This window comes from Ailuropoda melanoleuca, chromosome 8 (assembly GCF_002007445.2).
Source record: "Ailuropoda melanoleuca isolate Jingjing chromosome 8, ASM200744v2, whole genome shotgun sequence".
NCBI classification, from domain to species: Eukaryota; Metazoa; Chordata; class Mammalia; order Carnivora; family Ursidae; genus Ailuropoda; species Ailuropoda melanoleuca.
Window position 1 is genome coordinate 54,481,356 of NC_048225.1, and position 13,930 is coordinate 54,495,285.

The following is a 13,930-nucleotide window of genomic DNA, read 5'->3' on the forward strand; positions in this document are numbered from 1 at the left end:
GATTTGTAGACGTACTGTGGTGATCATTTTCCAGCTTATACAAATATCATTATTATATGCCTGAAACTAATATAATGTTATATGTCAATTATGTTTCAATAATAGATAAATGGATAGAGTAAGTAAACTGTGCAAGCACAAGGAAGTTCTGCCTGATAGGATTGGGGAAGGCTTTCAAGAGAACAGATAGGTCCTCTGAGGGTCTGAGGTGCTGAAAATAGGAAAGATATGAAGGGTTGATCAGATAGTAAATACATTCATTTGTTATTTATGTTTTAATCACTTTTTTTGGTTTTGATTTTTAGCACCTTCTTTGTGGAATATCACTTTCCTGTGGGTTTTTCTAGAGGTGGATTGGGAAAGACAGCTTTGATCACCGAGGTCGTTCGACTCGCCTCCAGTAAAATTACAGATGGAGGTAAGAGACTAGTTTTCCGCTTCTTAGACATTCTTGCTGTGGAAGAATTTTTCAATCCCTAAATAGTCATCTGACTTTTATAGTACCATAGAATCATAGAGTTAGAAAGGATTGTGGACTGAATTTACTCTAATTCCTTTATTTTATAAGTGAGGGCACTGGCCCAGAGGTGCTGTGACTATCTGATGCAAGGCAGCAAGGCAGTAACATACCTGAGACTAGAATGCAGAACTCCTGATGCTCAGAGCACATTCGCTCGACTATTGCCATTTTTCTTTTGTTCCCTTTTTAAAAACAACTTTTATCAAGATATAATTCACGTTTTATACAACTTAACTATTTAAAGTGTTCGTTGAACCCATTTGAAGAATTCAGTGGTTTTTAGTATATACGAAGAGTTGTGCAACCATCATGATCTAATTTTAGAACATCTTCATCCCCCCAAAGGAAATCCCTTACTCATTAGCATCCACTGTCCATTTTCCTGTCATCACCCCCACGCACACTAAACAACCCCTAATCTATTTTCTGTCTATCATTTTACTCATTCTGGACATTTCATATAAATGGAATCATACAGTATGTGATGTTTTAACTGGTTTCTTTGACTTACCATAACATTTCAAATTTGATCTGTGTTATGGCTGTTTCAGTACCTTTTCCCTTATTGTGGCTGTAAAATATTTCACTGTATGGCTATACCACATTTAGTTATCCATTCATCAGCTGATGGGCATTTGGGTTGTTTCTGCTTTTTGGCTATTGTGGATAATGCTTTTATGAATATTTGTGTACACGTTTTTGTGTGGATATATGTTTTCATTTCCCTTGGGTATATACCTAACAGTGGAATTGCCGAGTCATATGGTAACTATATGTTTTAACTTTTTGAAGAACTGCCAGACAGTTTTCATCAGTTGCTCCACCATTTTACATTCTCAGCAGCAGTGTGTGGAGGGTGCCAGTTCTCCACATCCTCACCAATCCTTGTTATCTTTCATTATTTTTTATTGTAGACATCGTAGGGGTTATGAAGTCGTATCTCACTCTGGTTTTGATTTGCATTTCCCAATGACTAATGATGTTGAGTGTGTTTTCCTGTGCTTATTTTCCATTTGTATATCTTAGAGAAATGTCTGTTGCAATCCTTTGCCCATTTTTAAGTTTTTGTTATTGGGTTGTAAGAATTCTTTATACATCCTGGATATAAGGCCCTTATGAGTTACATATTCTGGATTTAAGACCCTTACCAGTTACATATTCTGCATATGAGACCCTTGTGAGAGCTATGATTTTGAAGTATTTTCTCCCATTAATGGGCTGTCCTTTCACTTTCTAAATACTATCATTTATAGAACAAATGTTTTAAATTTTGCTGTGGTCCAGTTTATTTTTTCTTTTGTTGCATGTGCTTTTGGTATTATCCTTTTTTTTTTCTATTTTAAGTATTTCTAATACAAAAAAGTAAAAGGATAATATAATAAACATTTATGTCCCTGTCATCCGAAGTTATATAACTTCCTAACATTTTGTGAATTTCTTTGTCTTCGTTATCCAGTTTGATCCATGAATGGTTCATCAGTGTTGAATTCCTTCTCCGAGAGGTAGTTTAAGGAGTAAAAGATACGGTCCTAATTCTCCTACACATTCAAGTAACTTTCCTATACAGCATGGTAACATTGGATTTTTAAATTTTTATTTTGCTTTGTTTTTTTAACTAGATATAATCCATTCCACTTGGTTCTAAATCTTTGTAGGCAATGTTGTAAATTTTGTATTATTCCTAAGATATTTCATGTATATATAAGCAAATATGTTTATCCTTTTTGCCCTCCCATTTTTATCCAAGTATTAGTGTACCTTATGTATTGCTCTGTACCTTGTCTTTAACAGTGTATCTTAGTAATTTTTTCATACCAGGAAATAAAGAACTCAGTCTTCCCCATCCTTTATGACCACATAATATTCCCTTGTATGAATATGCCATAATTTAAATACCACTTATTGATTAATATATCACTATTTAGGTAATTTTCAGTCTTACTATTAAAAACAGTGCTTCAATAGAAGAATTTTGAACGTGCATCCTTTCTCATTTGATGTGATAATATCCAATACAAACATTAAAAATACTAATTAAAATAACTTTTTTTTACATTTTTTAAATTTAAATTCAATTTAATTAACATATACTGTATTATTAGTTTCAGACATACAATTTAGTGATTCATCAGTTGCATATAACACCCAGCGCACATTCCATCAAGTGCCCTCCTTAATGCCCATCTCCCAGTAACGCCATCCCCCCATGTACCTCCCCTGTAGCCACCCTCAGCTTGTTTCCTGTAGTTAAGAGTGTCTCGTGGTTTGTACCCCTTTCTGTTTTTATTTTATTTTATTTTTCCTCCCCTTCCCCTATGTTCTGTTTTGTTTCTTAAATCTCACATATGAGTGAAATCATATATTTCTCTTTCTCTGACTGACTTATTTCACTTAGCATAATACCCTCTAATTCTATCCGCGTCATTGCAAATGGCAAGATTTCATTCCTTTTAATGGCTGAGTAATAGTCCATTATGTGTGTGTGTGTGGATACACACACACCACGTCTTCTATATCCATTCATCTGTCGATGGACATCTGGGCTCTTTCCATATTTTGGGTATTATGGACATTGCTGCGATAATCATTGGGTGCACGTTCCCCTTTGAATCACTATGTTTGTGTCCTTCAGATAAATACCCAGTAGTGCAATTACTGGGTCTTAGGGTAGCTCTATTTTTAACTTTTTGAGAAACCTCCTTACTGTTTTCCAGAGTGGCTGCACCAGTTTGCATTCCCACTGGTAGTGTAAGAGGGCTCCCCTTCTCCACGTCCTCACCATCATCTGTTTTTTCCTGTGTTGTTAATTTTAGCCATTCTCACCAATGTGAGGTGGTATCTCGCTTTGGTTTTGATTTGAAAATACTCTTAAAAACAGCACCTAAAGTAATTTAGCATACTTTTTTTACTAGAATACATTGTTTCACTTTCCCCATCACCTTAAAGGAAGAATGGGGGCATTTAAAATTTTTCACATGTTTACTTCTGGCGTATGCTTAAATTATTGACAGCAACAGAAGCTGCTCTGGAGGTTTGTTTAGAGCATTCAAGAATGCATAATTGATCCTGTTGGCTGAAAGTATGTTTAAGGAGCTTTAATATGCTTTAAACTTATCAAACCCCCATATGCAAGGAAACATGTTAGATCTTTTTCTCAAGCCTTTCCTTTTATCTCCTTCTACCTATGTGATCTCTGATGAGTTTCTTAAAACTTCTCTGAGCCTCAGTTTCCCCATCTATAAAATTGAAATACAGCAAGGACACAGTTCTGATATGTATGAGTTTCAGTTAACATAGTACCTGTAAAGCAAGGACATGAGGGATTGATGTACAGTCAAATGGGATAATGAATGTAAGAATATTAAATTCTAGAATAGTATGTAACTAATAGTAGCTTACACTTACTGGGTGCTAAACTATATGCCAAGAACTCTACTCAGTGTTTTATATACATTAACCATTTAATTGATTTTCATACCACAACATAGAAAACTCAGTCCTTTATGACTGTCTTACTCATAAATTAAAACACACAACAATCAAGTAGCTTGTCTGAGATTGTACAGCTGGTTTACTGGTGAACTAGAATTTGAACATAGAACAATTTTTTAAAGATTTTATTTATTTATTTATTGAGTGGGGATGAAGTGGGGGAAGGGGCATAGGGAAAGGGAGGGAGAGAATCTTAATCAGGCTTCATGCTCAGTGGGGCTCGATCCCATGAGCCTGAGATCATGATCTGAGCTGAAATTAAGAGATGCTTAACCAGCTGAGCTACCCTGGTGCCCCTGAATCTAGAACATGTTTTATTCTAATTCATATGCTCTTAATCTGTATTGCTTTTCAGTTATTATTGTTGTTGACCACAGTGGTTGAGTTCTCCCTGTGTCCTTCTGAAAAAGATCACATGGGAAGTATGTAATAAGCATCAAGCCAGGAATCGGAAGGCAGAGTTCTAGTTTTGTTTATACCACCCACTAATTGTATGAGCTTAAGCAAAATCACTTTTGTCATCTGTGGGCCTCTCTTAACAATAACATAGATTGGACTAGGTATTTTCAAGATAACCTTCTAACTCTTCTATTTTCCTCCCCTCCAACTATTAAAAAAAACTTCTCTGGGACATTGTTCAGCAATTTATGTACAGTTTATTTCATTATTGCCTTAACTCACTTTTAATGGTTAAAAAAAAAAAAAGCCATGAGCTTAAGAAACGAGAATTATGTGAGAAATACAGTGATATAGTGTAAAAACTAGATGGTGAGGAAAAATCTGAGTAAAATAGAGTTGTGTTTGTACAAAAAAGGATTTTTCAGTATCCAAATTCCTTTTTCATCTGTTACTTCAGTCCTTCCACCACCACTGAGGTGTAGGTGTTGTCTTATTTCCCTTCTCCTGGTAGGATAATCAGGTCAGCTGGTCCCAAGGGTGTGGGCTTCCGGGCCGAGACCTTTTGTTTACAGTTCCTGTGTATGGATCCAGATTAGAAGACCCAGATCTTATTTATGAGTATCAAGAGAAGTATACAGAGTCAAGAATTAAGATGGCAAAGATGAATAAAATTGATGAGTAGACCAAAGTGATCAGTTTGAATGAATACCAGAGATAGCAATTTTCTCTGTTAACGGGGCCTTTTGTGAGGGCTTTCCATTTTAAGGGTGTAGAAGTGAAGGAACAGGAAGATCATTTTACAGGTGGGAAGTTGTGGCCGAGGTGGTCACTAGTGAGTAATAGAACTGGAGCTTGACCTTACATTCTTTGGTTCAAATCCCAAGGTCTTTTTTCTTTTTTTTAATCTGTTAAAGCCCCATAGCAGTGAGTACAAACTCAGATACTAACACTCCTTTATCCCGTTTACACTTATTATTATAGCAAAAATCCTTTCCCTTCTGTCTAAGAGACCAACATGCCAGCTAACATCAGGACCTAGTACCTTGTGTGAAGGTGACAGTAGGAGTCCTCTAGCCTTCGGCCAAAAGATAAACTCATTTTCATTACAGTTTTTGATTCAATTCTTCTCTTCATTTATGCCTCATTGTCCCAGTAGCCCACCCCCTTCTTTTGTTAATACCTACCACCTTTTCTTTTTAAAACAATAAATCATATTACCTTACACCCAGTGAAGATTGTCTCTTTTCATATCGTGTGCTCATATGCTTACCATTCATTTCTCATAGCAAAACTAGAGCAACATAGCACTGCTTAGCTTCTCTCTGCTATACCCAGGGTTTTTTCTTTGTCTCTGCTCCTTCAGTCCCTACAACCCTAACACTTTTGTGAAAGTATGCTGACTAAATTTCTTTTTTTTTTTAAGATTTTATTTATTTCTTTGAGAGAGAGAGTGTACAAGCAGGGGGAAGGGCAGAGGGAGAGGGACATGCAGACTCTCTGCTGAGTGCAGAGCCCAGCTGACTGCAGGGCTCAATACCAGGACCCCTGAGATCATGACCTGAGCAGAAGTCAGACGCTTAACTGACTAAGCCTTACTAGATTTCTTTTTTTTTTTTTTTAAGGTTTTATTTATTTATTTGACAGAGAGACAAGCCAGCAAGAGAGGGAACACAAGCAGGGGGAGTGGGAGAGGAAGAAGCAGGCTCTCAGGGGAGCAGGAACCTGATGCGGGGCTCGATCCCAGGACCCTGGGATCACACCCTGAGCCGAAGGCAGACGCTTGATGACTGAGCCACCCAGGAGCCCCATGACGAGATTTCTGAAAGAGATTTTAGTTAAATCAAAAGGGAGGCAGGTGGTGTCAAAGCATGGATTGATGATGGCTCTAGTTGGGTGGCCTGACATATGCTTATGTGTTTGGTTCTCCTTACAGTGGTGAATTTCCAGCAGCGATTTGTGTTTCCAGTACACTTTGGTGGCCCAATGATAGAACACTGGTGGAATTCCAACCTCACTTTCCAAATTTACACAAAGAAAACCCCACAGAAAAAGGTATCTCAAGTGATTTTGACTTTGCCTTACCATTCACACTAGGGAATTAGAACATACTTAAAATTATATTCTCACCTAAAGTAGGAATTTCTCCAGGCTCAAACACTGCTTATTATTATTTCTAATTTCTGTTTGCTATTTGTTATAAGCCAGATATGCTAAAGGAGCTACACAGACACACTAGCAAAGTTAATCATTATAACTCTGTGAATTAAGTATGTTATTATCTTTATTTTACAGACAAAGAAACTGAGATTTGGTGAAGTTTAGTAGCTTGTCTCAGATTGCTCAAGCTAATAAAAGATAAAGCCAGGCTGGACTCCATCTCAAGTTTTCTGACTTCAGACCCTAAGTTCTTAACCTCTTCACTGTATTCCCTGCTACAGAGAAGGGACTATTTGAATTGATATAGGTTATTAGCCTTAATTTGAGACTATTTCTTATTTTCAGGCAGAGTATATAGAGGTCCAAGATAATATAGTGTGGATAGCAGTTTTAATCAGCTTATAAACTTATTCTAAGTTTATAAAATCCACTTGCAATTGGTACAGCATAAGTCAGTAAACTATGTCATGAGCAGTTTTTAACTTCTTTCAGTAAAACTACTGAAATCTTCCTAATCTTTGCCCTCCTCTTGAGTATGGATAGCATGAGGAATGTGTCTTGCGTTTTTTTGTTTTTTCAGAGGATATAAATAATACAAGTTCTTTTTGGAAAATGTACCAAAATAGGAAGAGGTGGAAAAACACATAATTCTACAACCTCAGGACTGCCTCTCTATAGACGTCTCAGTATATTTACATTGAATCTCCTAGCTAATGGCCCTTTCTAATAAAAGAATTGTACATGTTTTTGGCAGAGAACTTGAGAAAGTATTTTTGAGAAGCAAAAATTGTCTATAATCCCATCACCAGGAAATAACTTTGTTAATATTTCTGTTTCCCCTTTGTGTGTTGTTTTCAAATGAATACAATACATGTGTAAATCTTTGGCAGTGTTAGGATAATTTTATATACAGTTTTTATCCTGCCTTTTTAAAAATTTAACATTATCTTTAAAATATTTGAAGATTTACTATATATTACTTAATACCCTATTTTTACCAAACACTATGATGAATACTTCTCATATTATTTCACACCTTTTGTAAACATTGTTTTAATGACTGCATATTATTGCATTGTAGCAATGTGCTATAATTAACTTAATAATTCCTGATTATTGGACCTCTAGTTATTTCTAATTGTTAATTTTTAAAATATACCTATTTGTGTATACGTTTTTTATGTATTTGTTACTATTTTAGTATAAATTCCCAGAAGTGGAATTACTGAGCTAAATAGTGAATATTTAAAGCTTTTAATATTTACTGCCAAATTTGCTGTCCAGAAGTATGTTGCCAGTTTATATTCCCAACTTCACACATTTATGATAACCTCTGTCTCCATAACCTTGATAGCATCAGGTATATAAAGTTTTATAATTTTTCTAGCTTGATGGCAAAAATTTGTATCATCTAAATGTTATTTTTTATCTTTAGTAGTGAAGTTGAACACTTTTTGTAAAGAACTAACTCTTAAAAATAGAAAAAGATCATCTTTCAACCTCTTGGTGACTCATGAAACCATCTACAATCTCCCAGAAAGAAGTAGTGAAACCCATAATGGGGACCAAAATATGGCAGAATATAGGTTGCTACTTAAAGTTGCCTCAGATAGTTAAGCTATTTACTTTGCAAAGCATGGGTTCCCTTCTGAGCTGGCCTATGTTGTCACTCCAGTTAAAATCTTGTCTTTAATTTAACCTAAATTTTTTCTTTCCTTCCCTCAGCCAGAAGTCGTTGGATCTGCATCACTGCCTTTACGAACTGTCATTCAGTCTGAGTTACTTTCTTTCAGTAACCAGCTTCCAGTGCAACAGGAGAATGGTCAGGCTCCACTGGGCCCCCTTAAGGTACATAGATGCACATTCAGGTAGTCAAGTATTTACGGAGTATGTATTGTTAGCACTGAACAAGAAAATCAGGGTCTCTCCTCTTGCAGCTTCTATTAAAATAGCGTAGCAGAGGGGCACCTGGGTGGCTCAATAGGTTAAGCGTTTGCCTTTGGCTCAGGTCATGATTCCAGGGTCCTGGGATCAAGCCCTACGTCGGGCTCCCTGTTCAGTGGGGAGCCTGCTTCTCCCTCTCCCCGTTGCTTGTCGTCTCTCTCACTATCTCTCTCTCTCTGACAAATAAATAAATAAAATCTTAAAAAATATATATAGGCAGCAGAATTGCTTTGGCGGAAATCAGCAGTACAATGTGAAAGTGAATACCTGGGAGGAAGTAGGGGATGGTGGTCAGAGAAGGTCTAAGAAAGTGACATTTTAGGTAAGATTTGAAGGAGAGGAAGAGGCCACCAAGTAAAAAGTGGAGGGAAGATAATTCCAGAGAAAGGGAGTAACACATGCAAAGGCCCTAAGGCAGGAATGTTGTCGTAGGATAGTGAGCCCAGAAGGAGAATGGTAGAAAATAAGACTGGACAGGCAGGCGGAAGGCATATCATTCAGAGCTTTGTAGGTCTACGTAAATGGTTTAGATTTTATGCTAAGAGCCAAGAAAGGACAAGGCATGAGAGTGACGTTTGATTTACATTTTTTAAAAATTTGAGAGAGAGAGAACATAAGCAGGAGGGGCAGAGGGAGAGAGAATCTGAAGCAGACTTTGAGCTGAGCATGGGGCCCGATGTGGAGCTTAATCCCACGACCCTGAGATCACAACGTAAGCCAAAACCAATAGTCAGATGTTTAACTCACCACCTAGGCGCCCCGATTTACATTTTTAAGAGATAACTGTGTGGAGAATAGATTGTAGGAGACAAGAAGAAAAATAGAGACTTACCTTAGTCCAAAAAGGAGATCACTGATGGCTTGGACTAGAGTAGTGGCAGTTGAACAAGGAGAGAAGTGACTGAGTTTGTGGTCTGGTGGAATGAATTCTGATGTATAATTTATTGGAAAGAGGGTTCTTACCTTGTATTCAGAAGCCACAGGATTTCTTAGGTGGCATTATACTGGCTTCAGTATAGCTTTGTCTTATTGTTCTGGTGAGCTTTAAAATAATCACAGCCATACCTATGACATTTCCATGGCTCTCCATTATCCAAAATATAAAATACATGGCTCATCATAAGGCCCTAGCCTATCACTTACAGCTTCCCTACCAGTAGGTATATCTAACTATGTAAAGAATCAAGAAGGTATCATGCTAGTTTATACCTCCATGCTTTTGATCTTGATTTTCATGTTGCTGCCTCTTCTTGGAAGCCCTCTCTGCCTACTTTCTGGTCTTCTTGATAATAAACTCCATTTAGTTTTAAAGACTGGTGTGATTGTCATTATGAAAAATTAATATCACATTACTCTTCCACTATCAAAGTTTTATTTTTTGTTTGCCTAGTTCATTCTGGACTGCAAGGTTAAAATCAGAAAAGAGGAATTAATGGAACTGATGGACTAGAAGTTGTTTCTGTCCTGACTCTGTTGGGAGAAGTACTGTTCTAGATAGATTGCTGTCCGTATTCAATAGCATGAAGGAACCTCGCTGTGGGTTTTAAATAAAGGGACTGACTTCAAACTTAGAGAAAAATTGCAAAAATAGTACAAAGAACTCACATACCCTATACCTAGACTCACCGATTACTAACGTTTGTCACATTTGCTTTATAATTATCTATCTCCTGTCTCTCCCTTTCTCACTCTTTTTTTCTTTATCTCCCTCTGCATTCCCCCCGCACACACCCACATACAATTTTTTTTCTGTACTATTTGAGAATATGTTATAGACATCATACATCTTTCCCCCCTAAATTCTTGTATTTCCTAAGAACAAGGACATGATCACACACAACACTGTACAGTTATAAAAATCAACTTAACCTTGATAATGTCCATAGTCCATATGCAGATTTCACCAATTGTGCCGATATGTCCACATAGAGGATTTTCTTTTCCTGTTCAGGATTATCTGTTAAATTTGTCATCTCTCTCTAATCTCCTTTAGTCTGGAACAGTTTTACAACCCTTCTTTGTCTTTTAGTACTTTGATATTTTTTAAAAATAAGGCCTGTTATTTTGTAGACTGTCCTCCATTGGGGTTTACCTGAATCACTTATCACTATAATGATTGTAAGATGATGATTTTCTGACTCCTCCCTTCCTTATGTTTTTCTTAATTGCATTCTACTATACAGAAGAGTTGTCCATTCTCCCATATTTATTTATGTTGGTATAGACTCATGGATTTTTTACATTATTCAGTAGGTTATAATCCATTACTGTTATTCATTTTAATGCTCGAATTGTCCCAGATTTGGCCAATGTGAGCTCCTTTGATTGAATTCTGTATTCTTTCTCCTTTCAATATGTCCCCATCCTTTTCTGAGCACTTCCTTATTTTCCAGCACAAGATGATGTTCCACATTCATCTTATAGGATTGATAAATCATCTGTCTAGCTTTTCTTAATCCTGATAAGGTAATGTATATGCAGTCTATTAGTGTTCTTACTATTATGGTATTTGAGAATGAGTTAATTATTTTCTAACAATCTGATTTGCCTCTAGCTCCAAAATTCTGATTCTGATTTCAGAAGACATACTTGCTAACTCTCTTCCTTTTGTGTTTTATAGGTAACCGTAGAGCTTGTTATAGATAACAAGGATTTCACTGGTGTGAATACTAAATTAAGTAGCAGCACCCAACATAGCCCACCTTGTGCTCTTACAAGTCCAGATGAGACACTATCAGAACCTGGTCAATATGTCACCTGTAACAAAAATCCAGAGAACCTAAATCAAATTCACAAAGAAGCTGCAAAGAAAGTGCAAAATTTGGTGCTCCCCAGCCCAAAGTCACCAAGCCCTGTTGCACCAAATCCTTCAGACTTCATGGCTGTGCCAGCCTCTCACAATTTAGCAAATCAGGCAAATGAGTCAACAAAAGAGACTGCTTTGCTGTTGCATGTGCTGTTGATGGTGCCAGATGGGAAAGATTTCATTACTGGAGAGTCTGACAAACAACCACCGTGCAACATTTATTTAAATTGCAAACTTTTCAGCACAGAGGAAGTCACCAGATCTGTCACCGCATGGGGCACAACACAACCAGTCTTTAACTTTTTTCAGGTAACTTTATATATATCTTAACCTTCCATATCCATTAGGGATGTATGTTTCTCAAATCATAATTCCATTATAAAAGAAACCTAGAATGTTCAGACTGGGAGAGACCTTTGTAATTATCTGCCATGCAGATCCATTCCCACTGTGGGATTGGAAGAGGGAAAAGACATCTTCAACATTTTAAAACTTGTGTCTTCATTTCCTTCTGTTATTAGTTGATATGGTTTCCGATTGTTTCTTTTGCCTGAGTTCTGAATTCTATTCCTTTGTGCTTCCTCTAGAACTAAGCTTTCCCCTTTCTTTTCTGTATCTCCAAACTCTTCTTTTAACTCTAATTAACTTTTTAATATATTTTTTCTCTCCTTTATTCCTCTTCTTATTTCAGTATTTATCTTGCTTGATTTCTCTGTAAGATTTGATGCTATTGCTTAAATTGTTTCCTTTCTTGATTTTCATAACTCCACTCAACAACTGTTCTTTTTTGGTCCGTGGGCCAGTAGGAAAAGAGTGGTGACCGCAGCACTTCTTTCTCCCTTTCTCTTACCTTTGATTATTGGTGCTCCTGTTCATTGCTCCTTGGCACTCTTCCAAACCAACCCTCTTTTACCTGGGTCACTACTTCTGTTCCCGTAGCTTTCGCTATTATTTTTTTGAAGATAACTTCCAAATCCATACCTCCATGTAGGCCAGACATTTCTGATCAGGTTTCTGATCTCTCTGTATAACTACTGGCCATCATCCCCAGATGTCCCAAAAGCACTTAACACTTGGCTTAGACCTAATGCACTACCTGACATATCAGAGGTATTCAATAAAGATGTCTAAATGAAAAAAGTAATTCAAATGTGTACAGATCTGAATTTATTATTCCTTCCAAATCTGTTCCACCTCCTCCTATCTGCCCTAATTCATACTGTAATCTGCTCAGAAACCCAAGCAGAACCTGAAAGGTATCCTTGACTCTATTATACAATTATTCACCAAATCCAATAGAAGCTGCAAACTTAATTATCCCCAGAACACATCTTCTTTCCTCAACGCAATTGCCAGTGCATTCATTTAGGCCCTCTTTCTCATTCCAGATGGCCTTCAGTCTGTTTCTGGTCTTTCCTTGTCCATTCCTTTTTGTACCAGTAGGAATGATCTTTCTAAAACATTAACCTTAATATTTTCCTCCCCGACTTTAAACTTTTCAGTGATTCCCTGTCGCCTTCAGGATAGAGTCCAGATGTTTAGTGTGGACTACAAGACCCTTTAAGAACTGACTGCCTTCCCTTCAGAACTCTTCCCTTCACGCTAGATAGTGCAGCTGTGTCCAGCTACTTGAGGTTTTGTAAACGTTCTCTTTCCCTACCGCTGTGTCTTTACATGTGCTTTTCCTTCTGCCTTGCATTTCCTTCTCAGCCTTCATGACTCCTATTAGGCAGAGCTTTTTATGCTAGTTAACTTCTGCTTATCCTTAAGAATTTAGGGTTACTTTCTGCCAGCAGCTTTCTCTGAAATCTCCCTATTTGTAGTTAGGTTACTATGTTTCACATTTTTTGGTTTCACAGAACAGAAACGTGCTCAGGTACCTTATGTAATTGGATGGATACAAAAGTAGGTCTACTCAGGGTCTCTGCTCCTCTGGTGTCTTCCTCTCATCCTGCCATACATCATTTCTGGTTTCACCCTTTTTCCTTTCATGTTTTCTATTGGTTTCATCCTGGGGCTTATCTCTCCTCTGCTGATGCAGTTATGCTACAGCTTGGTCCCTTCAAATTGGTGGGCCCTTGATTCTGCCATTAATTTAGCTGACTGTCTCTTGGCTGCAGCTTTCTCCTTCTCTTCGTGACTTTCCTTTCTCTTTCAGCTACCAGCTGACTGACCAGTTCTTGAATAATTTTACATTGAAAATCCAATTGAACAGTTGGCTTATTTACCGTGACATCAGTTGGGCAGAGCTTTTTGCACTAGGCCATACCATCCAACTAGTGGATTGGCTGCCCTTTGATTAGGTGTCAACCCTTGTATAGTCAGTAGTCATCTTTCTTTCAAAAACATTTGGGGGTGGGAGGGGCAGGAAAAAAACCTGTCTCAGCAGGAGTTCACAAGTGGGTCATTTTCCTTAGAAAGGCTTGAATAAGGGGATGAGGCGCAGGCAGGCAGTGACTGACATGTCTAACAACCTCTCTGTGTCCTCAAGCCTCGTCTATATGAGCTTTGTCTTCAGAGAACTCATACCGTTTTGTATTTGGCCTTTATATGTTGGTCACTTAAACCAGACAGGCTTCTCTTGAGGCACAGAGTGGGTTTTATTTTAATGT

At 37.4% G+C, this 13,930-nt stretch overlaps 1 protein-coding gene across 5 annotated transcripts in view; it reads left to right on the plus strand.

Moving 5' to 3' along the window:
• C2CD3 (C2 domain containing 3 centriole elongation regulator) overlaps window positions 1-13,930 on the plus strand; it is a 130,594-nt gene that overhangs the window by 35,314 nt on the left and 81,350 nt on the right. For all 5 annotated transcript variants that reach the window (XM_019795390.2, XM_034666350.1, XM_011219851.3 and 2 more), the window contains 4 exons: window positions 306-418; window positions 6,345-6,463; window positions 8,294-8,416; window positions 11,133-11,627. In XM_019795390.2, coding sequence (XP_019650949.2) covers window positions 306-418; window positions 6,345-6,463; window positions 8,294-8,416; window positions 11,133-11,627 — 850 coding nt within the window. The remainder of the gene's footprint in view (window positions 1-305; window positions 419-6,344; window positions 6,464-8,293; window positions 8,417-11,132; window positions 11,628-13,930) is intronic.